Source organism: Capricornis sumatraensis, chromosome 4 (genome assembly GCF_032405125.1).
Source record: "Capricornis sumatraensis isolate serow.1 chromosome 4, serow.2, whole genome shotgun sequence".
NCBI classification, from domain to species: Eukaryota; Metazoa; Chordata; class Mammalia; order Artiodactyla; family Bovidae; genus Capricornis; species Capricornis sumatraensis.
Window position 1 is genome coordinate 73,583,298 of NC_091072.1, and position 26,819 is coordinate 73,610,116.

Sequence of the window (26,819 nt, forward strand, 5' to 3'; positions counted from 1 at the left end):
TAAACTAGGAGACACTGGAACATATCCAGGAACATAAAACAATGTGCAAAAATTTCATGATCTAAAGATATTAAAATCATACAGAGTCTATTCTTTTATCACTGTGGAATCATGTTAGAAATCAATATTGAAAGATAGTTGCAAATAACCCACATATTTTCAAATGCAATGTGACATTTACCAAGAGAAATCTTCAACTTAGCCTTTGAAAGTCTCAGTAAAGTTAGACTGAAAAAAACAGAGGAAGTGATTGCAGAGAAAAAAGCATTTAAATGAGAAATTAGTATCAAAATTACAAATTAATATTAAAGATACTTTAAACAAAATCCCATGTATTTGGAAATTAAATGTCTACTTTTAAATGATAGGTATACCTGAGAAGCCTTGCAAGGAAAATTAGAAAATATTTGTAATAGAATAAAAATGAAAAGACTGTTTGCTAAGATTTGTTGCATGAAGCTGAAGCTGCTCAAGGCAGTTAAATACAGTGTGGTATCTTGAATAAGGTATAAAAACAAATAATGGACTCGCATATAATTTGGTGAAACCTGACTCAATGTTCTAATGAGAAAGTTGGAGTCTAGGGAGTTCCCTGTTGGCCTAGTGATTAAGATTTGGTGCTTTCGCTGTCAGGCTGGGGTTCCATCCTTGTTTTTGGAACTAAGATCCTACAAGCTGCATGGTGCAGCAAAAAAAAAGAAGTTGGAATCTAGAATCCATTTTCTCTCTTGGACAGAGATTTCACAGAAAAGATCAGACTTACTGTGTGTTTATTAACTCTGTAAGTAATTATGAGATTAATCATTTAGAATACTAATAGTAAAAATTTATTTAAATTTTAATTTATTAAAAATTTTGTCTTGAGATACTTTTGTTTAAAATTATTTTACAGGCACCTTTTCACACTTCGTGCTTGGAGAAAAAGCACACTACTGTCTCAATTGTTTACTTTTTAAAGATAAACTTTCAAGGCCTGTCGTGAATAGGAATTTTCCTCAATTGTATTGAAGACTTCTGTGCCTTCTGAAACAGGATATCAGTCATCACAATAAAAATAATCTGTAATAATTGAATTGATTCCTCATGAGTAGGTCAGAAATGAGAAACTTTTGATAATAATAACAATATTAATAATAATGTTCTTTTAAAAATAACTGCCCTTAACACTTCTGGACACTTCTATTTTATTTATTTATTTAATTAATTTTTTGGCAAGGGAGTTCCTATGTTTTCTAAATTAGCATGAGGTGCTATGTCTTACATTCCAGAAGATACCCCCCCACACACACACTTCTACCCTCACCACTGGCTTCTGAGAAAATTGAAACTTGAGCTCACTTGAGTTGTTTGTTGGATCAAAAAGAGGTATAGATTCTATCCTTAAAAACCCATCAAAATGAGGGGAAGTCAGTCTTTTAAATATTTGGATTAATCTGGAGGCAAAGGCAGAGATTGAGTGATTGCCTGCAGGCCTCTCTGTGGAGGCTGATTAAAACCCACTTCCCAGAAATACTTTTTACTTCAGTTTGGTTTTGAATTCTTGCCACCAAAAGCATGATTAAAATTTTTACATTTTTTTCTATTAAACACCTCTTAATCATATTCTGAAAACTGCGATTATTTTCAAGGTTATCTAATTCAGTAGAACAATTATTCATTTCATATAGTAAGGGTTCAGTCATACAGAGGCACAGAATGCTTGTTTTGAACTTGTTTTTATTTGTTCTTACTAATTCCTCTCCCTCTCTTCTCTCCTTTCCAGAATCCTATTCTATGAATTCAGACACTCAGGTATCCTCCATAGTATTGGGTCCTGCACCTTCTGTTCAGATACCTGTTGCAGATGGTAATTGATTGCTTTGTGCTATTGACTCATTTTTATTTGGAATTCGGCTTAAGCCAGTAACAGTTTACCATATTGTCCTTCTTGTCCTCTGTTCCATCAAAAATTGTCTGCATTTCCTGTCCCCCAGGACTTTCCTGTAGCTCAGTTGGTAAAGAATCCGCCTGCAGTGCAGGAGACTACCTGCAATGCAGGAGACCCAGGTTCAATTCCTGGGTTAGGAAGATGCCCTGGAGAAGGAAATGGCAACCCACTCTAGTATTCTTGCCTGGGAAATCCATGGACAGAGGAGCCTGGCGGGCTATAGTCCATGGGGTTGCAGGAGTCGGATTAAAGCACCATTGTCCCCCAGCCAACAATATCATGGAGACCTGCTCCATTCAGGGGTCACCACCTGGTGCCTTAGGCTGTAAATGAAATGGATTTATAACCACAGAGACCTCCTTCATAACTTATGTCCAGTTCTGAGATGAGCTGAGATTAGCTTTAAGTCTGATTTCTTACAGCAGTAGTGCTTACCTAGGGCTTCCCTGTTGGCTCAGATGGTAAATAATCTGCCTGCAGTATGGGAGACCTGGGTTTGATCCCTGGGTTGGGAAGATCCCCTGGAGAAGGAAATGCAGCCCACTCCAGTATTCTTGCTTGGAGAATTCCATGGGCAGAGGAGTCTGGCAGGCTATAGTCCATGGGGTCACAGAAAGTCGGACACGACTGAGCAACTAACAATTTGAGTACTTGTAAAGGCAGTCTTAAGTTGCAGCCTGGCATAAAAACCTCTAGGATGGTTAGGCTGCTTCAGATGAGAATGCAGCAGGAAAATTCTGAACTAGCTCCTTATAGAGTATTTAATGAGACTGTGCTTTGACTAATCCTTCCTGATTCTAAATTTCTCCTTTAGAATTTCCATTCCTTTTCTGTAAATTTCCTCCTCAGTTCAGTAACACTTAAGGTAAAGTGGGTCAGTTCCCTATAGAAAGATAACTGCAAAGGTATCTTGGTAACCCTGAGATTAGAGCTTTGTGGTTAAAAATAACCATTTGATGGCTACACACACTGAGTTTCCTAACTTTCTTGTTGGTTAGCCCTTTACTCCCAGACCCTCCGTCTCCCTGCATTTAAAATTAGCAGCAAAATGCAGGAGGAAGGGAAACACTGATGATTAGTCTGCGATGAGCCCTCCTGTCACGAGGGTGAGACTGCCCTCCTCCCCAAGCTCTTCACTGCAGGTCTTAGTCAAATGGCAAAGGGTTCCTGTTTGGTGGTTTCCTTGCAGCTTCAGATTTTAGCCTGAAATGTGGCAGGATTTTTCAAGTTACCAATTTTGGGGGAAGTCTGATGGAAATATAATGTCCAAGGATGATCCTTTGAGTAAATCCTACCAAATAATGGATGGAGGTTGGAGAGGGGATTGTCTCATTAGCTTGACTATTTCCTTCTAAAAGTTAAGATTTTAATTTATCAATGAGGCTAGTTTGGGGATGTTATATATTGAGCCCTAGACATCAGTGATTTTAGAAGAAAATGAAATGATTCTAAAAATTGGCAAATGATAATAGAAGTGTGAAAGTAAGGGGAAACCATTTGTGAGGTTAATGTCGAAAACTGATGTAGAGCTGAGTGACCGGAGAAGAGGGCTGAGAGGGAGCTTTATCACCATAACCATTTTTGTACTTCTCAAATTTTCAGCCATGTGAATGTATTGCCTATTCAAAACTTAATTTATTAACAATATAAATAAAAATAAAGTAAATTGAGATAGAGTCAGGTCAGTCTTACGTGTTTAGGTATTAAAAGATTTAATTTCAGTATTTCTAAGATGATTATTAATATTAGAGTCTTTTGTTAATTTTAACTCATTTCGTCTCAAATCTGTTAATTCAGAAGATGCTTTTGTAGGCCATGGGGACTCTGCCAGTCTTGGTGCCCTCAACCCTGCCTACAGTAATTCCTCAGTTCCTCAGTCCTCCGGGGGCCTCTCAGAGGAGCCCTTCACCACCTACCTGGATGAGAATCATGCTGTTCCTGAGGAGAAGGTTAGTGACAGGTCCTTGGAGTAAAGCATTATTGTCTAGGGAAAACCTATGAATTCAAAGTCTGCTGGACAACTCAAAATCAACAACCTCAGAGTCAGTTCTGGCAGACAATCTCTGAAGGCTGAATTTTTGTAGTCAGAGTAAACAGAAACTGTTAAGGAAACTAAGGTCCTTGAAAAACAGTTGCCAAGTTGTACTAGTGAGTATTGTTTGATCCCGAAACAATGAATTTCAGGTTCCCTTTTTTACGGTGCCTTTTGTCCCATTTGCATAGTACTGATATTCTTGCTGGGGTTTTAGAATGAAAGGCTGTTGGAAAGGGCAAGTAAGAGAAGGGTTGGACTCTTATTTGGACAGAGAGTTGACCAGCTTATTGATAAGCAATGGATAAGATGGCAGTTAAACTTGGACACACCTATGTCCAACTTCGAAAATCCTTTGTTTATAAACTGATATGGTTGCTTTTTATGTGATAAAATAATAAATTAGATCAGCAGTTTGGAGGTGATAATTTTTTTTCTCCAAGAGACACTTTATTATTATTATTTTTTAACTTTTTATTCTGTATTGGACTATAGTCAATTAACAATGTTGTGATAGTTTCAGGTGGCAGCAGAGGGAGTCAGCTGTACATATGCATGTGTATCCATTCTCCCCGGAAGGTGATAATCATTTTGCTTTGTTTTCCTCTCTCGTACAGTACTCTTGTTTTAGCTTTCGTAAACTCTGGGTCTTCACAGGACCAGGACTTCTTATGAGCGTTGTGGATCCCGGAAACATTGAGTGTGATTTGCAGTCTGGAGCACTGGCTGGATTTAAGGTGAACATAGAGTCCTCCCCCTTTCCTTTTGAAACACACACAGCGCACCACAGCCTTTTCCTCTGCTCTGCCTGCTGGATATCAGCCTTGGTAGCTACATGCTGATACTTCATTGGCTCTGACACTTAGGTGAAAAGTACCTTTCCATCTGTTTTTAAATTTTATTTTGTCATGTAGTTGGTTTTTAATTTTATTTTACCCAGGTAGTTTCCTTGAACAAAAGTGAAACAGCAAATGGGAAAAACTAAGACTCAGAAAGGTGCAAGGTGACCTAGCAAGTTCTGTGCAGAATGTGATAGAGAACTCAGGTCATTTGATCCCTGAACGGGGCGCTTTCCTGAGCGTACTGTTTCCCGTTCCCATTGCCAAACAACCAAACCAAAACTTTCAGTTGTCTCATTTTGTTCTTCTCTAGCTGCTGTGGGTTCTTCTGTTGGCCACCATTGTTGGGGTCCTGCTCCAAACGCTTGCAGCTAGGCTGGGAGTGGTCACCGGGCTTCATCTTGCTGAAGTGTGTTACCGTCAGTATCCTAGGGTGAGCTGCGTTTGTCTGTTACTCATAGGTAACTGTGTGTCTGGCAACCTGTGCTGTCCCCCTGCCTCCCCCCGCCCCCATACAGAAATAGTGGAGGAAGAGGGGATCTGTGTCCCTGAGGACTGGCAGTCCCAAGGGAACTCTAGCTTCTCTTGCTGCTAAACCATGTTTCTGTACTCCTTCAAAATCTAGCATGAGACTCACATTTACCAGAAAGTTTCCTTAGACATTTCTGTGTGAGTAAACACTTACCTTTTACTATGCCTTTTGGCACCAAGCAGGGCCCAGTCCACAAAGGGATGGGGGTGTTCTCTAAAGCTTCTTTTTCATTCATCCATGTTACTCCATTACTTTGCATTATTCATATTTTCTTTTTTGTTTGTCTTTGCTGTCAATCTGAAGTGAGTTTTTTTCTTTTACTAGGGCATTTTTGGCAGGATCTTGGAATTTGTTAATGATGCTTTTTCATTTTACCTTGACCCTGGAGTTTACACTGTCCTCCATAATTTCTTTCTGGATATTTAGGTCTTTCTTGTTCTTGCTTAAGTCAGGAATGGATAGACGCAGGGTCTGGAAGATAGCTTTAAACTGACTTGATCTTTAGATAAGTATCTACCTCCAGTTTTTTCTTAGTTTAATCTTCTTTTCTGGCTGTGAGAGAGTATCTTTACCTGCCTTTTGTTTGTTTTTATATGCATCTCAAAAAAAAAAAAGAAAAACCTTGGTAATTTATAGTTTGTTTAGCTTCTCTTTCTTCATGTATCTCAGCTGTTGTTTTTTTGTGACTATTTTTTCAGTAGTAGGTACATGGAAGTGGTCCCCCCACCGCCCCCTGCCTCAGTGAGCTGGCCCTACTAAATTTCTTTCTGTTTAATTATTTGATGAGATTATCTTCCAGATTTTGTTATTGGACACCCAGTTCCACCACTTTGCCCTGAGTCACTTTAGCATGCCTGTCTTTTTGACTTGCTTATGCATTATTACACTAAGGATGACTCCAGCCTTTTCATGTTTGTTTTGTTTCTTCAGCCATGGTCGGGATAGATTTTTTTCTATAGTATTTCTGTTCTCTCCTGAACAATATTTTGACCGTTTTAACATCCTCATTTCCCCCTAAGAATTTTAGGATTGTTTTTAGGCAAAAAAAATTAAGTGGAAATAATGAATGGAAATTCCATTTTTCTGTCAAGTGAAACAGAAGGAGAAGAAATTGGCATCAGCTGCTGCCCTGACCCTGACTCACAGGCTCTGCCACAAAGAGCAGCCTGGCCCTTTCCCTCCATCAAGGGGCAAAAGCTGAGTTCTGGTCCTTCATCTCTAGACCTAAGGTTTAATAAAGGACTCTTTATGGATCACTGCCAAAATGTGAATTCTAAACTATGGGGGAAGTTCTTAGAAATGATTAATTAGAACCATATCTTTCTGCTGTTTGGTGTTTAGGTTCCACGAATCCTTCTGTGGCTGATGGTGGAGTTGGCTATCATTGGCGTAGATATGCAAGAAGTTATTGGCTCAGCTATTGCCATCAATCTCCTGTCTGCAGGAAGGTGAGAGGTTTTTCTTTTAGAAAGTAATCAATGTTTTGTGAGATTTCAAAACAAGTATCAAAACAAAAGTCCTTCCCAGGCGGCTTAGTGGTAAAGAATCTACTTGTGAAGCAGTAGGTACAAGTTTGATCCCTCGATTGGGAAGGTTTCCTGCCGAGGGAAGCTGCACCCCACTCCAGTATTCTTGCTTGGGATGTCCTATGGATAGAGGAGCCTGGCGGACTACAGTCCATGGAATTGAAAAAGAGTTGCACACGACTTAGAGACTAAGCAACAACATAAAAAGAAAAACACAAGTCATTTTCAGTGTCCAAGATTCACTCAAGTATTTTTTTTTCTGTAGAACCTTTCTGAAACTACCTTCCTTTCTCCTGGCAGATGTAGGCTCTAAATCTTTCATGTTCTCATGTTGGGTAATACATACCTGTGTTATCCAGTATGTGGCAGTGTGTATTATAATTAATTTGTATGTCAGTTTATCCCAAGTGAGGTCATTGAGAGATAAGACCAGTGCTTTTCAGTTTTGTGTCCTGAATGTCTGAAATACAAGACAAAGTTTGAATGAATGTATTGTTTCATTTTGACAAACCTAGACAGTGTGTTAAAAAAGAAAGACATTAGTGACAGAGGTCCTTATAGTCAAGGCTATGGTCTTTCCAGTAGTCATGTACGGATATGAGAGCTGGACCAAAAAGAAGGCTGAGCGCCTAAGAATTGCTGCTTTTGAACTATGGTGCTGGAGAAGACTCTTGAGTCCCTTAGACAGCAAGGAGATCAAACCAGTCAATCTTAAGGAAATCAACCCTGAAGACTCATTGGAAAGACTGATGGTGAGGCTGAGCTCTAATACTTTGGCCACCTGATGTGAATAGCTAGACTCATTGGTAAAAGACCCTGATGCTGGGAAAGGTTTATGGCAGAAGGAGAAGAGGGCGACAGAGGACGAGATGGTTGGATGGCATCACTGATTGAATAGGCATGAACTTGGGCAAACTCTGGGAGATGAGATGGTGAGGCACAGGGAAGCCTGGCATGCTGCAGTCCATGGGATCTCAAAGAGTTGAGCACGATGACTGAACAGCAACAACACATGGTTTCATTTAGTGCTGTGATCCTGAACTATCCGGGGCCTGGCCTGCTTACCATGGGTCCATTTTCCCAAGTCCTTGCTCCTGCAAGTGTCAGATGTCTGGAGAACTGTTGGGAAAAGTGTCATTCTCAATGTTTCTTTTCTTCCCTTAAATCTGTTTTTCCTCTCTGACCTAGGATTCCACTATGGGGTGGAGTTCTCATCACCATTGCAGATACACTTGCATTTCTCTTTTTGGACAGCTATGGTAAGGCGCATGGGAATGGAGGGGTCAGTCAGAGGAGCTGCTTTCCATCATGTGATTTACGGGGAAATCTGCCTTCTGTGGACTCACTGCTACATTTTCCCCTTCAGGTTTGCGAAAGCTAGAAGCATTTTTTGGTTTTATCTTCACTGTTATGGCCCTCACATTTGGCTATGAGGTGAGTATTACAGGCTATTCATTAACTTTATTTTTTTTAATTAGCTTTTTAAAACAAGATTTTTGTTCTTTTATTATAAGAGACAGTAGCTTTTAACAAAAAGCCAAATTCAACCTTATGCCAATTTTAAAGGAATGAATTGTAGCAAAGACTAGTGTCCAAGGAAGGCCTGCAGGGACTCTTAGTTCAATTGATTAGAATTTCTGGAACTTTCGAAACTAATCTCCCTGGTTGGCCATGCCAATAACTGAGCAGCCTTGGAGAGGGTTAGGAAAGGGGTTGCAGGGTTATTCTTGGCTGTTACCTAAACGGATTTTGTTTTTGCTCATCCTGGTTGACAGTAATTGCAGCTTGGACTATCTCTGTAGCAATTCCTTGTAGCAATGAACTATAGGGGATACAGGGCCTATTTCCTGGTTTGTGCCCCAGCGCCAACACTCCACTGGGTTAAAACTAACTCTACCATTATATGTAGTGAAGTGAAACCCAGCACCTTTCTATGTCCAATCATTATAAACTGACTTCTCTTTATTGCCCTAGCTAATAAGCTTTTAACAATATATCTGCTCTGAGGAGATGATATACCTTGGTCTAAGGCTTCCAAGGGAAATGCTGAACCAGGAAAAAAGTGTGTATGAGAAGAGTTTTTGAGTGAGTCTCAGCAGATGCTAGTGGCAAGCATAAGTGATTTTTATATACATGGTGAGCACAGAAGCATGGTTAGTGTGGGTAATCAAGAATTGACTGTATTCTAAGGTGTGTCTGACAGGAGTTATTGTGGCACTAATATCAAAAAGGCCCTTAGCAGCTGTTTTATTGCTTTAGAATATTAATTGCATTCTGTACACATCTATTTTGTTTATATCAAATACAATACGAAATGTCTGGACACTCTAGTCCTAAATTCTCTGAACTGTGCTGCTTGGTTTTTTTTGGGTGGTTCTGTGTTCCTCATTTCCTATGTAGTTGTTGATGAAGGGGATTAAGGAGTAAAGATGCAGTGTCTCTAGTACTGTGTTACTCGCTAGTCTCATGTTCCAATAAAGGCTAATAGCTGTTCTGTTTGTGTGTAGTATGTTACAGTGAAACCCAGCCAGACCCAGGTCCTCAAAGGCATGTTCCTGCCATCCTGTTCAGACTGTCGTACCCCACAGATCACGCAGGCTGTGGCCATTGTGGGCGCCATCGTCATGCCACACAACATATACCTGCATTCTGCCTTAGTCAAGGTGAGCAAAACCATTCTTATCTCAGTGGCCTGCGTAGTTCATGGGACCTTTTCCTTTAATTGCAAGGGACACACACTCAGTTTACGACTGTTAGAACTCTGAAGGAGCACGGTGTTTTTCCACAGTTGGCCTCCACACAGTTGGACTCTGTTTTCACCACAAAGGTGACCAGAGATAACAGACCTCATAGAGAAGAGACTAAAGTCCCTCCTAAAAATGCTGAAGGTGGACCATGTTTCCCAACTTTAAATCTCAGAAGCCTGAATGGCCTCCTAGTGGTCAGGGAAAAAAAGTCCAACCTGGCTTTTACCAGTCAGTCCAACACAATCATTAGCTGGGAGATTTCAGAGACTTTTGCCATGAAGGTTGTCTCCCGCTTAGGTCTGAAATCAGGTTGTTTTCGTAGGTCAGCGGTTCTTCCAGCCAGTAACTGAGGTCTCAGAAGTCACTTGGTCACTTTTTCCAATTTGGGGGTGTGTGATATCATCACAGGGTCATGACTTCTTACTCAGTGAACCAGGATGTAAGTGGAATCTCACACATTTCATGTGATCAGTTGTTTGCCATTGAGGACTTTCAGTGGACTCCATACTCATGGAATATTGCAAGTAACTTGTTCCAGCAGTTTTGAAAAAATGACTGTTGCTGTTACCTCTCTAGTCCAGACATATAGACCGAGCCAAAAGGCAGGAAGTTCGAGAAGCCAATAAGTACTTCTTCATTGATTCCTGCATCGCTCTCTTTGTTTCCTTTATCATCAACACGTGTGTCATCTCGGTGTTTGCCGAAGCATTTTTTGAGAAAAGCAACCAGCAGGTGGTAAGTAAGCCAGGGACCTGGGTAGTAGTGAATGCGAGGATAAAGAGAAAAGCTGATTGGGCCAGAAAAACATGACAGTGACTTAGAGCTCAGGGGAAATAGATCTCAGTGCTGCCCACTAAATCATTGCTCCAGTCGTGGTTTACACTCTGGGGCTGTGGTGCAGCTCAGCCCATCCTTCCCAGCTTTTGACTGGGAAGGGAGTTTTCCTCGGACAGAGGATGCCTCTTGCTGTTAGTGGCTTCACGTCTGTTGGCTCTTTCTCATCCCCTTTCCCTTCCTGTTTACCAACTGGCTGCCTGCCAGTCCTACTGGTGATGACAGGTTGGGAGGAATCAACACACAGAAAACAGAATCTGTGGCTAGACAGGCTGTTTTGTCACTTTGAACTCTCTGTCCTCTTGACTCCTGATTGCCAGTCTGGTTTGGATGACTCCTTTGTTTCCTGTCATAGGACCTCTGACGCCCGTCTCTGCTTTGACTAAGGGCTCCCTCTTCTGGGTGTCCTCTTATGTTTGCGGCCAGTCTCTGCTCTCATCAGAACCCATGTCTAATTTCTTGCCTTCGGCATCTGTCTCTCAGATGACCTGTGTGTGAGCTGTAGGAGAGGTCTTCTTAATCTGAGTCCTGACCTCAAAATTAAAAGTCGTTCCTAAACTACTTTGGTTCCAGGTTGCGGTCTGTAAAAACAGCAGCAGTCCCCATACTCACCTTTTCCCAGACGATAACTCAACACTGGCTGTGGACATCTACAAAGGGGTAAACCTGTTCAGATTTCTGATCTTTGTCCCTGAATCAAGATTCTTAGCATAGTATCTGGTCTTTTCTGAGGGTTCACTTAAGAGCTCAGCGTATCTTCTCTGGATTGTTGAGTGTTGTTATTCAGAGGTCCCATGCCAGACAAGCCTTTTGGATTATGGAAGGAAATATAAGATCAGCTGAAAAGATGAACTGTATCCGTGATTCTTAAACTTGTGTTGATAGCATTTTGTGTTATAGGCATTAATGGGCATTAAAGAAAGTGTTCTTAGTAAAGTGGTCTTTTGTTTTTATATTTGTTCTCCTCCCCAACCCCTCAGCCTTGTGCCTGGAGACTTTATTTATTTATTTAGGCCATGCTGTGTGGCATGTGGGATCTAGTTCCCTGACCAGGGATCGTGCCATGCCCCCTGCATTCGGAGCATGACGTCTGAACCACTGGACTACCAGGAAAGTTCAAGGAAAAGTGGTCTTTACTGGGGCCTCTCTGTCCCTTTTATGCCAGTTACATTGTGAACCTCCAAGAGTAGAATAAATAGTATGTGGCATCTCCAGAATTGATTTGCGTTTTCTCTCCATTTCTATCACCATCTTCCAGAATACTGTATTAAGGAATATAATTTGGGAAATGTATTGTAGACTTTTTTTTAATAGTTAACATATAAGTTGAGGATAAAGGCTTTAGGAGCCTATAGAAGAGAAGGGACTAGGCTGAGGAGGAATGGGGGCCCATCCAGCAGAAGGTAGGTTGAAAGCCTCTAGAATGAGGTCAGGACCCGAGTCTGGCTCCTGGGACAGTGCCAGCACATTGCTTGGAAGAGGTGGGTGCGTAGCCAGGAGTGGGGAGAGGTGACATCAAGGATATGTTTGGGGTGCTGTCTCAGGTGACCTCTCTCCCTTGCCTCTCCAGGGTGTTGTGCTGGGCTGTTACTTCGGGCCTGCCGCTCTCTACATCTGGGCGGTGGGGATCCTGGCTGCGGGGCAGAGCTCCACCATGACAGGAACCTATTCCGGCCAGTTTGTCATGGAGGTACGTGCTGCTGTGACTGGGATAGACGAGAGGAAGAGGACATTGCCCTTTTGTCCCTTCTTAATTCTGTGCCTCTAAGGTCTTCCCAAACCTCCCCAGACCTTTTTCTGTTTCCTCTTCCAGACATTCATCCTGTTTCTGTTTTCTTCCAGGGATTCCTGAACCTAAAGTGGTCACGCTTTGCCCGAGTGATTCTTACCCGCTGTATTGCCATCATCCCCGCTCTGCTTGTGGCCGTCTTCCAAGACGTAGAGCATCTAACAGGGTTGAATGACATCCTGAATGTTCTTCAGAGCTTACAAGTGAGAAGGGAGCTGGGGAAACTCACATCCCGTTGAGTCAGGAGGCATTCTGCATTGCCCTTAGGTACCAAGCCTAGTGTGGGTGTGGGGAAAATTCAGAGGAAGAAAGAGGCACAGTCTTGGTCTATGGTGAATGCATATGAAATCTCTGGCATCTCAAAGGCTTTTAGAAATGACTTTTTTTTTTTTTCTAAGCCTGTTGAATGGGAATTATAAGCTGTAATTACACAAAGAACACAATGTTATTGTTTGCTAATCCAAGCAAACATTAAATAATGTATAAGACACTCCTTGGTTTTATAGCGGTTAAGAAAATTCAGCAGATACAAATTCTGTTAAGACACTATGAGCATAATTGATGCTAGGTTCATGTTACAGATTTCCACATAACCTCCAGCATGTTGTGATGACAGGAATAATTTCTCACAGAGTAGGTGAGGCAGGGTTTGTGGTTCTGTTTTGCTAAGAGTGCTGCTCTCTGGGGTTTTACAGGAACCCTCCATAGCCTTGTCTGACCTTCGTTTTCTCTTTTCTAGCTTCCCTTTGCTCTCATACCCATCCTAACATATACGAGCTTGCAACCAGTCATGAGCGAATTTGCCAATGGACTGTGAGTGTGTTTCTTTTAGTTCCCAAAGATGTAGGGGGGGAAGGGTATCTCCATCAAACAGGCCAGTCAGAAAATCAGTTATAGGGGAGCTATATGCTTTAAGAAGTGATTGCTAGAGCTGCCCCTTCAATCTATGACTTAGAATAGACTATTGGGGACTTCCCTGAAACTAAGGTCTCACATACCACAGAGAATGGCCAAAAATTAAAACCAAATAAGCACAACATTGTATATCAACTCGACTTCAATTTTTAAAAAGCTAAAAAAAAATGAAGATAGAGATTGTGTATGTAACAAAGGAGGGAAAGCACATTTTTTGTTCTAATACCTTTTCTATACATCTTTAAAGGACATGCGTATTTGAAATGACTTGTTTCATCTCTAGGGACTCAAGACTTTTTGCAGTTTTAGGGCTTGTTCCATTTTTAGGGAATTAAATAATAGGGATTATTTGATAGTGTTATTTTTCCTCTTTCTGTGTGTGTGTGTGTATGTGTGCGCCACTCAGTAGTGTCTGATTCTTTGTGACCCATTGTAGTTTGTGACCATGGGGTTCTTCTCCAGGCAAGAATACTGGAGTGGGTAGCCATTCCCTTCTCCATGGGATCTTCGTGACCCGGGGATCGAGCCCAGGTCTCCTGCGCTGCAGGAAGATTCTTAGCTGACTGAACCACAAGGGAAGCCTTTCTTTCTCCCTAACACTGGGTAACTTTGACCCTTTTAGCCTAAGCTGGGACATAAGATCTACTTTTAAGTTTATTTTGAAATGCTGCTTACTCCTGCCTAAGGAGATACAGTGTCTTTTTCCATCTGTGGCCAGGGTGGGCTATTCCACCGATAACTGTGCTGATTCTTTTCACAGAGGCTTGAGGATCGTGGGCGGTATCGTGGTCCTCATCATCTGTTCCATCAACATGTACTTTGTCGTGGTTTATGTCCAGGATGTAGGGCATATGATATTGTATGTGGTGGCTGCAGTGGTCAGCGTAGCTTATCTGAGCTTTGTGTTTTACTTGGTAAGTCCAGTTGGAAGGGGTAGGGGTGGTCAAGGGGGGGCTAACTCTCAGAAGAGAAAGGACCCAGAAGAGCACATAGCTATCTATCTTCAGATTATTGACACAATTTACATGAAATCGTTAAACCAGCTGTGACTAAAGAATATTTTTAGCCATAAATTCTCCCTTGGTTCCTAAGTGGTGTCATTTTTCTGTCATTCCATCTGATTTCCATTCCTAATACTTCCTAACAAGAGAGTGTAGTATGTTTGAAAAACTCAAAGAAGATCAGCCGTGTAGAAAGTAGAGAGTGATAAAAGATGGGGTTGGAGAAGGGAGCTGTGTCGTGTGATTTCAGATCTTTGGAGGGCAGCACATGTGTATTCACAGCCCTGCCCAGCTCTACTACTTAATAGCTGTCCAATGTTGAAATTAGTAAATAGAGATATTCTCTCTGAATTATTCTAGAATTATTAAAAATGATGGTTATAAAACATAGCTCTGTAAAAAAGGAATGCAGAATGATGTATACCTAGATAATCAAAAAATTATCAAAAGTCTAGAGTAAATTATGTAAAAATGGTAAGAGTAGATGCCTTAGGATGGTGGGATTATGGATATATTCTTTCTCTATTTTCCAGATCTATAATGTTACTTATATCAGTGAAAGGCAGTGATAGCTATAACACATCCACCTCCCTGTTCTACACAGGTTTCTCTAAAAAACACAGGATTCAGGATTAGGGACAGCAGAATTTATAATGTATCTACTACAGAGAATGGCAAGGCTGGAGGGTGGAAACCCCCTGCTCATCTTTCTAACACTGACCTGGTTCCCATGCCTGGAGAAGGCAATGGCACCCCACTCCAGTACTCTTGCCTGGAAAATCCCATGGACGGAGGAGCCTGGTGGGCTGCAGTTCATGGGTTCGGTAAGAGTCGGACACAACTGAACGACTTCACTTTCACTTTTTACTTTCATGCATTGGAGAAGGAAATGGCAACCCACTCCAGTGTTCTTGCCTGGAGAATCCCATGGATGGAGGAGCCTGGTGGGCTGCAGTCCATGGGTTTGGTAAGAGTCGGACATGACTGAGCGACTTCCCTTTCACTTTTCACTTTCATGCATTGGCTAAGGAAATGGCAACCCACTCCAGTGTTCTTGCCTGGAGAATCCCAGGGACGGGGGAGCCTGGTGGGCTGCCTTCTGTGGGGTTGCACAGGGTTGGACACGACTGAAGCGACTTAGCAGCAGTAGTTCCTGTGCCAGTATCTGCCACAGGGTAGGTAGTTGATTGGGAAAACATTTTAGTAAATATTGAAAAATTATGACTTAAGTAGATATATCTCTTCTTTTTTCCTCCTGAGTGAACCATGGGCACACTAAGATTATGATGAGCCTGTAATATAGGGACTTACTCCAAGGAAACCCAAGTAACTGAGTATGGTCTTGACAGAAATTGTTTTAAAAATTCGCAGCAAGGCATTCCCTGGTGGTATAGTAGTTATGATTTCGAGCTTTCACTTCAAAGTCCCAGACAGACAGACAGACAGACAGACACACATACACAAATGCTGTAGAAGTTAAGGGGATCTTTCCTTCATGCAGGTGTGCTGAATTGTTCTCGGTCAGCCTGACGCTATAGAAATTGTTGAAGACCTACTTTTAAGGCCGAGCACTCATTCTAGAGTGAAGTACTACTGTTTAATCAGGAGACTATCGCGATTTTGTTAGGCAGTCATTCCCCATGGTGTAAGGAATGTGATAAGCCTGAAAGAAGGTGGTATTCTTGGACCTCTCCCAAACAGATAAAAGAAGCACACACAACGCAGTAGGAACAAAGGGAACTGAGTATCGAAAGTAGTACAACAAAGAAGTTTGCATCTGAGCAGCATAATGTGGGCGGTGCAGGGGGTAAGGGCTCTCCACAGAGTTTGGTGAATGATGACTGTATTTTCTCTTTCAGGGTTGGCAGTGTTTCATTGCACTGGGCATGTCCTTCCTGGACTCTGGACACACATGGTAAGCATCTCTGAAGTCCTGCTGACCGAAGATGCTATCCATGGCTACACTAAGTAAACACTGTCTGCAGGTACCCTCAGACAGTGTTTCTATGGTTTGCTGTGTGAACATAGCCAGACGTATGTGTTGCACAGACTGCATTTAGGACTCAACTGTTTGTTGGAAAAGACTGTTGCATATGTTTGAAAGATGGCATTATTTTTCTTTCTGAACTCTAACCTGGGAACTGGATTAGGTAGGATCCTTGACAACTTGACATCTGCTTCTCTCAAACAACACTGAACTCTTTTGCTGCCCAAGGGCCAGCTTCTTTTATTTTTTTGAGGCATAATCCTCTATGTAAGATTGTGAGAAAGACTGACTATATGTTAAAAAAACATATTTAGATAATTCAATAAATTTTTTATAATACAAAGTACAGAATATGTGTGCAAGTTTAATTTATCAAATGACAGTGCATTTAAAAGGCTGAGAAATACTTTGCTTATGCATACCCTTTGAATAATTGTTTTTTCTTTACATCTGTTTAATGTCTTATCTCCTTTAGTAGAATCAAGGGAAAGCAGTTTGTGTTGTTCATAGCTATACTCCCAAAACCTAAAGTAGTGTCTTAGTTCAGTTCAGTTCAGTTGCTCGGTTGTGTCCAACTCTTCACAACCCCATGGACTGCAGCATGCCAGGTTTCCTTGTCCATCACCAACTCCTGGAGCTTACTCAAGCTCATGTCCATTGAGGTGGTGATGCCATCCAACCATCTCATCCCTTCTCGTCCTGCCTTCAATCTTTCCCAGCATCAAGGTCTTTTCCAATGAGTCAGCTCTTCACATCAGGTGGCCAAAGTATTAGAGTTTCAGCTTCAGCATCAGTCCTTCCAATAAATATTCAGGGCTGATTTCCTTTAGGATTGAGTGGTTTGATTTCTTTGCAGTCCAAGGGACTCTCAAGAGTCTTCTCCAACACCACAGTTCAAAAGCATCAATCCTTCAGTGCTTGGTTCTCTTTATGGTCTCACATCCATAATAACTACTGGAAAAACCCTAGCTTTGACTATATGGACCTTTGTTGGCAAAGTAATGTCTCTAGTTTTTAATATGCTGTCTAGGTTTGTCATAGCTTTTCTTCCAAGGAGCAAGTGTCTTTTAATTTCAATTTTATTTTAAATTTAATTTAATTTATTTAAATTATAATAAAATCTGATTTTATTTTCAATTTAATTTAATTAAGTAGTGCCTGAGATATGTTAAGTGCTCAGTAAAGTGTTTATTGCATAAAAGGTTAGCAAAGATTTTTGACTGCTACATATGGGCAATGAACTTAGAAATGTGAACAATAATATATTTGAAAAGTGTCACACTGGAATGTTCTTCCACTTAGAAAACCTTAAACCTGTTCTCATTTTTCAACAAGTTTATGAACCTATCTCTCCGATGGACGGAGGTGTCAGTGCCATTGAAGGATACGAGAAGCGATTGTTCCACGTTGCTCTCTCTCCATACTCCAACGTGACTACAACTTTGATTGTTGTAAAGAGTTTGTTTCAGGATTCCTCAAAATCTACTACTCTTGGTTTCAAAGCCATTGTGCAAGCTTAGTGTTGAAATCTACTAGTGTTGGAGGGTCTCCTCTAGAGGCGTGGGTCAGCAGTGGCTCACTGCAGGGACTAGGGTACTGGCAGCAGCAGTCCTCTGGATTATTTTAATTATAAAATAATAAACTTTTAATTATAAAAGATTAAATCTCAACTAGGGTGGCTTGATCCATATTAATATAAAATCATGAGATAATCTACCCCATCAGGTTCAAGATTCTTTTAATTTATTTTAAATTTAAATTTCTCAGTGGCAGTTAAGAGGGACAAGAAAGCATAAAAAAGATGATATATGGACAGATGGTAAAACTCACTTGTAGGTGATGGTAACTAATCTGTTAGAAAATCACTTGAACAATTTTCTGCAAAGATTAAAGAGTTTATCAAAATTTTCTCTGGAGTCCTGATTCTAATAATTCTCATATTAGCACAGAGTTCTCCTGATGGTATTTCTTCTTGAACACTAGAGTTGGGAAACCTCCCCCTTCCTCCCCTAGGAGGGTAGTGATAGAAAAAGATGGCAGCATTTATGAACTGATGTTCTCAAGAGACATTGGAGTGAGGAGAAAAAGAAAAGGAGCCATCTGTTTTATTCCTAAAAAACACCTTCTACCAGAATCGTCATGTTTTTCTGAAGCATGCCCAAGACGACTTGCCAGGCAATCTCAGGAGCTCTGGCTGTAAGCATTGGAAAGCCCACTCCCTCTCAGCGAGTGCTTTGGTGTCACTGGTTGCCAAGTTCTCTCTGCAAGGTTGCACTGGGCTACCTCTCTTCAGCCATTCCCTCAGAGGGAAAAACTTTGAGACCAGATGGTGGAGCTCTGGAGTCAGAGGAAATGGGTCCCTTCAGCATGGAGCTGCTGCTCTTCAGCCACTTCTGACATTTTCACTTGTGGAGCCTGAGACCATGTGATTATCTCAAACCAAGTCACACTGTCTGGTGGAGATAAATAACCAGGTCTTTTGTAGCCACTGACTTGGTGAGAACAGTAATGGGAATGCAACTGAAGGACTTTTCATTTTTGGTGTAATTCCTGTTGATTGACGTTCTCTGTTCGCCTGAGCCCCTAAAGGCATTGTTTCCAATACTTTTTACATAGTCAAAAGCACAGACTGAATGGACTGTTTTATATCTCCTTAAGGGTAAACTGGGGGCTTCTCTGATGGCTCAGATGGTAAAAAATCTATCTGCAGTGCAGGAGACCCAGGTTTGATCTCAGGGTTGGGAAGATCTCCTGGAGAAAGGAATGGCAACCTACTCCAGTATTCTTGCCTGGAGAATCCCATTGTTAGAGGAGCCTGGCAGGCTACAGTCCTTGGGGTCGCAGAGTTGGGTATGACTGACTAACAGTAACTCACTAACTAAGGGTAAATTGATGTGTTCCACTGACCATACCTTTACCTCAACCCCTCCAGTGACATAACACGGAATCATGAGAGGAAAATTCCCTAGCCATTATTCCTCACATCCCTTTCTTTCCCTAATATCATTCCCTAAACTGGTTACAAGGGCACTCTGAAAATAACTGGGGACTGACATCTTAAGTTCTCGTCTGGCCTCAGTAGGTGAGGGCCATGTTGACAAAGTTCTTTGTAAAGACAGCACACTAACATTTACTTTTCTCCAGAGTCTGGGTAGGTCCGGTCAGTCTCAGATTTACAGATGTTTCAAAACCCAGGTAAAAGCTGCTAGTTTTCTTTTAAAAGTTATATATATGACTTGCAATGATGGAAAATTTCTTCCCAGTTAAGCTGCAGTTTATATCACTATATGTGTAGTATTTTACCGTGTTAACACTCCCATGCTATATTCCATCAGATGCTCTCACATGTAAAGTGTACTTTCTGTTCAGCCAGTACTTTGGCTACAGTAAACATTTAAAATTGAAATCTTCCAGCACCAGCATATGCAGTCTGTGTGGAATAAAATAACTGCTGCCACAGCGTACTGGGAATTAACAGAGATGGGGAAGAGCTGCAGTTTGGCTCCTGTGAGGTCCTGTTAGTGGTTTGGGGAGTTGTTAAAATGAGCTTTTGGTGACATTTAACAATATGTACACTTAGTTTGTAATTTAAAAGTTTTTTTTTCTTTTTTCAATTTGGTTTCCTGGGTATTTTTTTAACCTTGAAAATACTCTGTTACTGGGTCTCAACAAGTTTGAAATACTGAAACATCAGCTATCCCCTGGAGAACATATTAGACCCACATTGTTCGTGATTTTTCTCTTTATAAGGGTTAGAGAAATACAGTTTACATCTGGATATCCAGGGATGCTGACCCTCTGTGGAATAAAAAAAAATCGGCCTGTAACCTGTAGTCAGCTCTTCGTGTTTATACTCAGCCCTTCATGTCCAGTGTTCCTCTCAATCTGTGATTCTGCATTCTCAAATTTACCTGGCTTGGGATCATGTATTTCTGTAGCATTTAATATTGAAAAAAAATCTATGTGGGAGCAGACCCTCGAGGTTCAAATTTACAGCGTTCAAGCCTCAACATACATTTAGTTCCGAGAAGACTTGAATTGTCGACACCAAACACTAATTTCTACTACTGATTTAGTTAGTTTTGCTGTTGCTAAAGATTACATCGTTACCATATTTAAAGTTGAAAAAAATGGTTATTTTGCTTTTCTCTGCTCTAAGCTGAATATTTTTCTGTCTGTAGTCTTGTTTCACCATTGAGGCAGGCTTTTATGTTCTGTATGTGCTGCCAATAAAAAGTATGTGTATTTGAAAAGAGAAATGAAAATTGTTTAGCTTAGATAAGAAAGCATGTTGGCACACCAGATATAAATACAAAGACCAAGCTCAGACACAGTAAACTACTAGGCTCTTCACCAAACACACGGCAGGAAAAGCTAAGCCAGCACTTAATTTGTCCCAGGAGTGTCACCAGAGCTTCATTTTCCCTTTCTCTGTTACCCTCTGTTCCCCTGTCTGTCTGACAGGAATTGAATACTGTAAGTTACACCACAGAAATTATCTCAGAGTTTTGTTCTACATTTGTCCTTCCTCCCTTCTTTCTTTTTTTTTTTAATATGCCATGTGGCTTACGGAATCTTAGCTTCCTGACCAGGGATTGCACTTGGGCCCGTGGCAGTGAAAGTCTGGAATCGTAACCACTAAGCCACCAGGGAACTCCTTATTTGGGTTTAATTTCAGAACTAAAATAAGATGCATAACACTTAGAAGGTCCTGATTTGAGACATTTCCCTTAGCTCTGCCCTCTGCAGCGCTTTCTGTTCCTTCCATGGACAGGACCAGTGAGTCCAGATCTGCCACCTTCTTTAGACACCTTAACTTGGGAACGTTAAAAATGACCAATGCATGCTAGTTGGGTGTCTAAGCACTCACGTTTGTGTGTGTGTGTGTTCGGGGTCGGGGGCCTCAGTCGTGTCTGACTCTTTGTGACCCCATGGGCTATATTCCCCCAGGCTCCTCTGTCCATGAGATTTTCCAGGCAGGAATACTGAAGCGGGTTGCCATGCCCTTCTCCAGGGATCTTCCAGACCCAGGGATCAGACTCAAGTCTCTTGCACCTCCTGCACTGGCAGGAGGATTCTTTGCCACTGCACCACCTAGGAAGCCCAAGCACTCACATGATCTCATGTAATTCGTATAACAAAAGGATATAGATAAGGCAACTGAAGGACCAAAAATTAAAACAACATATCACCAGTAAGTGGGCAGTTGGCATTTGAACCTGACTAGCTTAATTCCAGAGCCCATGTTATCATTACCAAGCATCCTATCAATATATAGTATACACTTTAAGATACCAAGCTTTGGTGTCTAGCAGCACCCAGAACAGCACCATATCAGAGATACTTTTCCTGATGCTCTGATGAGTGCTACAGTACATTTTAGGTCAGAAGTTGCCAATTGATAGGCTAATTTTATTTGGCCTGTTCTAAATTTTCAAAAGTACCTGAATGCTTTTTCTGGTAGCTGTATAAAATGGGCAGGACCAGCAATAGCTAAGAATTGATAGTTTATTCATTTCCATACCCCTGTGCCCTTGAAAGGTTTAGCCAATTCCTCTGCCATTTAGCCCCATTTCTCAGTGTCCCTGAGCAATACCACAAACTTATCCAATGAAGGAGTTTTCTCTACTAAGTCATGCAGTGATACAATCTGGAGATCATAGGACTAAAAATGCAGCCCTTGCTTACTACAAGCCCACCCCACCACCTTAGCTCACTTGAGAATAGGCTGCAGTGAATTGTCCGGTATCTGATAATTGCTCTTGGTTATTATGACCTTAAGTCATAAGACCCTAAAATGTGTGTGAAAGGTGAAGTGCTGTTATTCTGCCCTAAGGCCAGTGTGTTTCAGTAATTCCTAGCTTGCTAGTTGAGGATAGTGTTTATCATGGGCTCCATTTTGTCTCATCTTACAGTCATCACAATCCTCTAATGGGCATTTTTAATGTCTAAAAAAATATCGAAGACCTAAATGAGATAGGTTTCCCAGGTGGCGCAGTAAAGAATCTTCCTGTCAGTGCAGGAGAGACAAGAATTGCGGGTTCGATCCCTGGATTGGGGAAAATCCCCTACAGTTGGAAATGGCAGCCTATTCTAGTATTGCCTGGAAAAATCTCATGGACAGAAGAGCCTGGTGGGCTATAGTCCTTAGTCACAAAGAGTCAGACATGCCTGAGCACAGACACACACACACACACACACACAAAATGTGATAGCTTATTAATGTCCTTGGCATTTTCAAATGTACCATTTTTTCCAGTTTTACAAATGAGTAGGATAAGGCTCCAGGATACATGACTTGCTCAAGATCACAGGAAGTGGCAGAGTTGGAGCCTGATCCCAGCCCCAGTGCCTTTTCCACTGTACTGTACTAGTCCATAGGGTCAGAGTCAGACACGGCTGAAGTGACTTAGCGTGGTTGCATACTGTGAATCTGTTGTGTGCATTCAGCATCCTGCCTATTCACATGGTCTCATTTAATTCTTATAACAAAAAATCAGCCTCTAAATTACAGATTAGGTAACTGAAAGGGCCCAAAGAGGCTGTTACCAGGGGCAACAACATTCCTAAAACCCCAGGTAATACCAGTAGGGCTAAAAGGAGACCCAGTGATTGTCCCATGGTGAATGCAGAGAAGAAAAAAAGAGTAAGCTACGTCTTCACAAATGCCAGTACAAACAGTCTGGATTAAACCCACTCTTCAGGAGTGGGTCTGGCAATATGTTTTTTTGCTTTGTTTCCATATTTATTTTTGATCTGCGGTGGGTCTTGGTTGCGTCTCAAGGGATCTTTCATTGCCGTGCGCAGGCTTCTCTCTAGTTGCTGCTTGTGGGCTCCAGAGCCAGAGCTTGCTCAGTTGCTCCCAGGCATGTGGGATCACAGTTCCCTGACCAGGGGTCAAACTACATCTTCTGCCTGGCAAGGCGAATTCTTAACCCCTGGACCACCAGGGAAGTGCCTGGCAGTGTGTTGTAAAAGCAGTTAAAGTACTTCTTATTCAGTCTGATAAGTGTTCAGGACCCATAGATTTTTTCCTGTTCTCTAAGCACATGCCATGTTATGTTTCTTTCTTTAAATGGAAGACTTTTCTCTGCTCAGGTGCCAAAGGATAACAGAGCCCAGATAATAGGCCTCGTGATTTAGACTATTTGAAATTTGATTTATTTTCTCTCTTTTGGCTGTACTGTGCAGCTTTTGGGATCTTATTTCCCTGACCTGGGATTGAACCCGAACCCTCAGCAGGGAAAGCACAAAATCCTAATCACTGGACCGCCAGGGAACTCGCTGAAATTTGAGTTCTAACACACTTGATATTAAGGTATAAAAGCTCACAGTACATTTGCTCTTAATATCCGGATCAGAAACACCCATCCTGAGATAATGGCACAAGAATAGTTAAAGTGCAAATTTTGTATTTGGCATTAACAAATCCTTAACAAATTTCAGCTCCTGTCAATTATTTTATATACAGTAAACCATTCATATATCTGTATGCCATTTATTTTCTGAAAGAAAATCAGTATAGCAGAACTGAAATAAGAGCTACTTTTATATGCTGATTATAGGTACCTAAATGCCAATTTTAAATACTTATAAATCAGTCTAACCCTTTTCCATCTTTTTGTCCTCAGTACCATCTGGGATTGACAGTTCAACCTGAACTCTACCTTCTGAACACCGTGGAGGCTGACTCACTTGTGTCTAGATGACTGACAGCCGGAGGGACTATATAAGACCTACTTTCTCTTAGTCCTTTTGTGCCGAGTGTCCTGTTAACATTTCTCTGTTAGTTCAGTGGTGAGTTTTGTTTAGTTGTTTTGAACTAAAGGTAAAGATTTCCTCATAGGGTAGATTTTGTCACAGTGTTAAAGCTGACAGCTGTTAAGTGTAGGTCAGAGACCCACCCACCTCACAACAGTCCACAACTGCCAGAGGTGAGTGATTAGCCTGTGATGGCCACACACCCCTATGGGCTTGTGTCTGGACTTCTGGAATTTTAAAAGTATGTGTGTGTGTATATTTATGTAAACCTGAACAGACTAGTTTGCGTGGAGTTTTATATAAAAATGATGTTTTGTATTTTTTTTTAAAGAATGTTGTTCGGATAAACCAGATATTTTGTCTGAATCACAAGTGACAAAGGAAAAAGAGCACTGTTCTTTTTCAGAATGAGCTGGTCAAGTTGACTTACTTTTAAAGTGATACTTGACTATGGCCAGTTAAACTTGACTTGGATTTAATCAACCTATCCTTGGTAACTACTGATACTAGCACATCAATTCCAAAGAAAACATTTCTTTTATTTTGCAGTTGTATTTCATCCTGGTTGCTGGCATGCTCTGTGATTGTTATTTTCTTTCTTGTTATTTTTCTTGAATTTTTCTTCAGAGATATGATGGTATTTTCCAAAGAGCTTAATACCTAGTAACACCTAGTAATATCCAGAAGTCATTCTGGATTCTGGTCATTCTTTAACCAATGATCAGCTTTCCATGCTGCATTGTAACTCAGCCCATTCTAGCACTTTAGGTATGAAAAGAATTCTAACATTGAACTTTATGCCCAACAGAAGATAATGGAGATACTAGTTTTCTTCCTAATGTATGTATAGTCCCATCTTTTCTTCCCACTTTTTCCGTTAATACTCAAACACCATTTCTAGGCCAAAGTCTATTTCCTAATAGAGTTTGGAAATATTTCTAATATTTCTAATGCTGACTCTCCTAGGGAATTCTAAGCATTTAAAGTTTTTTATACCAAGTAGTATGAGACTAGAACTAGACTGGGACTTGGAAGATAAGTCTGCATGTCACAAACTGCCTGCCCACATGTGGATTATAGATTCTTTTTGGACTCTTCTTCCTAACCAGGATTTTTTTTCCACAAAATTTTTGTAATAAATCATTTAATACCTAAAACTTGAAAGTTTCTGCATACTGATCTGATCTAAAAGTCAGAGGATTTTGAACACCAGGCTCATCCCCCTTCGTGGAAGTGCAGTTGGCTTACACTGAATGGCAGTTATCCATTCTTAATGTAATACAGTCTGTGCCTTCTCTCCTTTCCTTCCAGCCCCCAAAACACTGAGTTTGCAAGCCTTGCAGCCTTTGTATGTTTGAGCATCATTTTCCTCTTTCAGCATAAACCTTGCTGCCTTATTTTAAAACTTAGGACCTTTCAGTAAGATTTTAAAAAAAAAAATCCAGACATTGCCTTTGTTCATTTATAATGATTTGATCCTTTGAGTGGCAGGGATATTTTTTCCAAGATGATTCTTTAAAATTCCCTCGTTTCTACTTTGTGGCTTTTGAAATTCCTGATAAGAGCAACAGCCTTGCATCCCAGGTTAGAGAGCTTGTGATCTTAAAAGTAAAACTGAATTAACATCATTTATCAGCTCTTATTTGAAAAAGAAACTTAAAAAATGAATTTCAGTGTTTCGGTTTCTTTATACAGAGACAGCAACTCTAGGTGAATCAGTTTGTTGGATTTTTCTTCCCTCCCTGGGCAAGTGTCCAGATGCTCATTTCTCAGTAGTTTCATTACCAGAGAATGTTTGGGGAAAGAGAAAAGCAAAAAGAATCCTGTTATACAGCTCATGAGAAAGATAAGGTGGTTGGTTAAACAGAGATTAAGTTCTTGGGGGTGTTTCTGTAGCTTATCTCCATCTTTAATTGTATGTTACTAGGAATAGACTAGAGTTTTCAGAAGTTTATTTATAAGTATACCCCTCAGGTCATACAACTCCTGTAATCAGAAAACTTGATATAAAGCAAAAACTAGATCATGCCAAAACCAGTGGACGAGACTGATGTTTAAAGATTGAGTCTTGGGTAAACATTTTTGCTAAGTTAAGAGCATTTAATCATTATGATTTACAAATCTGGATTTCTATGATATGTGCTTATATAGACAATAATATAATCAATCTCCCCCTTTTGACCCTACTGGGTGGCATGCGGGATCCCCCACCTGGAATCAAACTGATGTCCACCTCCAGTGAAAGTAGAGAGTCTTTACCCAATACGTTCAGGGGAAGTCCCAATATATTCAGTCTTAAGATTAACCTAAATGTACATACTCACTCAATTCCTAAGGTTTAACACTGGAGTCAATTTTAAAAGGATGCTCTAACAGTCAGCAGTGGCCACAGGACTGGAAAAGGTCAGTTTTTATTCCAATTCCAAAGAAAGGCAATGCTAAAGAATGCTCAAACTACCGCACAATTGCACTCATCTCACATGCTAGTAAAGTAATGCTCAAAATTCTCCAAGCCAGGCTTCAGCAATACGTGCACCGTGAACTTCCTGATGTTCAAGCTGGTTTTAGAAAAGGCAGAGGAACCAGAGATCAAATTGGCAACATTCACTGGATCATGGAAAAAGCAAGAGAGTTCCAGAAAAACATCTATTTCTGCTTTATTGACTATGCCAAAGCCTTTGACTGTGCGGATCACAATAAACTGTGGAAAATTCTGAGAGAGATGGGAATACCAGACCACCTGACCTGCCTCTTGAGAAATCTGTATGCAGGTCAGGAAGCAGCAGTTAGAACTGGACATGGAACAACAGACTGGTTCCAAATAGGAAAAGGAGTACGTCAAGGCTGTATATTGTCACCCTGCTTATTTCTAACTTCTATGCAGAGTACATCATGAGAAACGCTGGACTGGAAGAAACACAAGCTGGAA

The 26,819-nt window shown here is 41.0% G+C and overlaps 1 protein-coding gene across 3 annotated transcripts; it reads left to right on the top strand.

The window, feature by feature from the left end:
- Positions 1-1,763: 1,763 nt before the first annotated feature.
- Positions 1,764-17,587, top strand: LOC138078886 (natural resistance-associated macrophage protein 2-like). Of its 3 annotated transcripts, XM_068971645.1 has the most exons (16): positions 1,764-1,846; positions 3,725-3,876; positions 4,577-4,696; positions 5,112-5,231; positions 6,672-6,778; positions 8,045-8,115; positions 8,223-8,290; positions 9,364-9,519; positions 10,180-10,338; positions 11,011-11,097; positions 12,008-12,127; positions 12,280-12,429; positions 12,966-13,039; positions 13,902-14,055; positions 16,002-16,057; positions 17,465-17,587. In XM_068971645.1, exons 1-16 carry the CDS (start codon positions 1,774-1,776, stop codon positions 17,469-17,471), a joined length of 1,674 nt encoding a protein of 557 aa, XP_068827746.1. In that variant the 5' UTR covers positions 1,764-1,773; the 3' UTR covers positions 17,472-17,587. The 3 variants fall into 3 exon arrangements, with proteins under 3 accessions (XP_068827746.1, XP_068827747.1, XP_068827748.1); XM_068971646.1 differs by lacking the exon at positions 17,465-17,587 and having other exon boundaries at positions 1,774-1,846; positions 3,728-3,876; positions 16,002-16,393; XM_068971647.1 differs by lacking the exon at positions 17,465-17,587 and having other exon boundaries at positions 1,774-1,846; positions 3,740-3,876; positions 16,002-16,393.
- Positions 17,588-26,819: the final 9,232 nt, after the last annotated feature.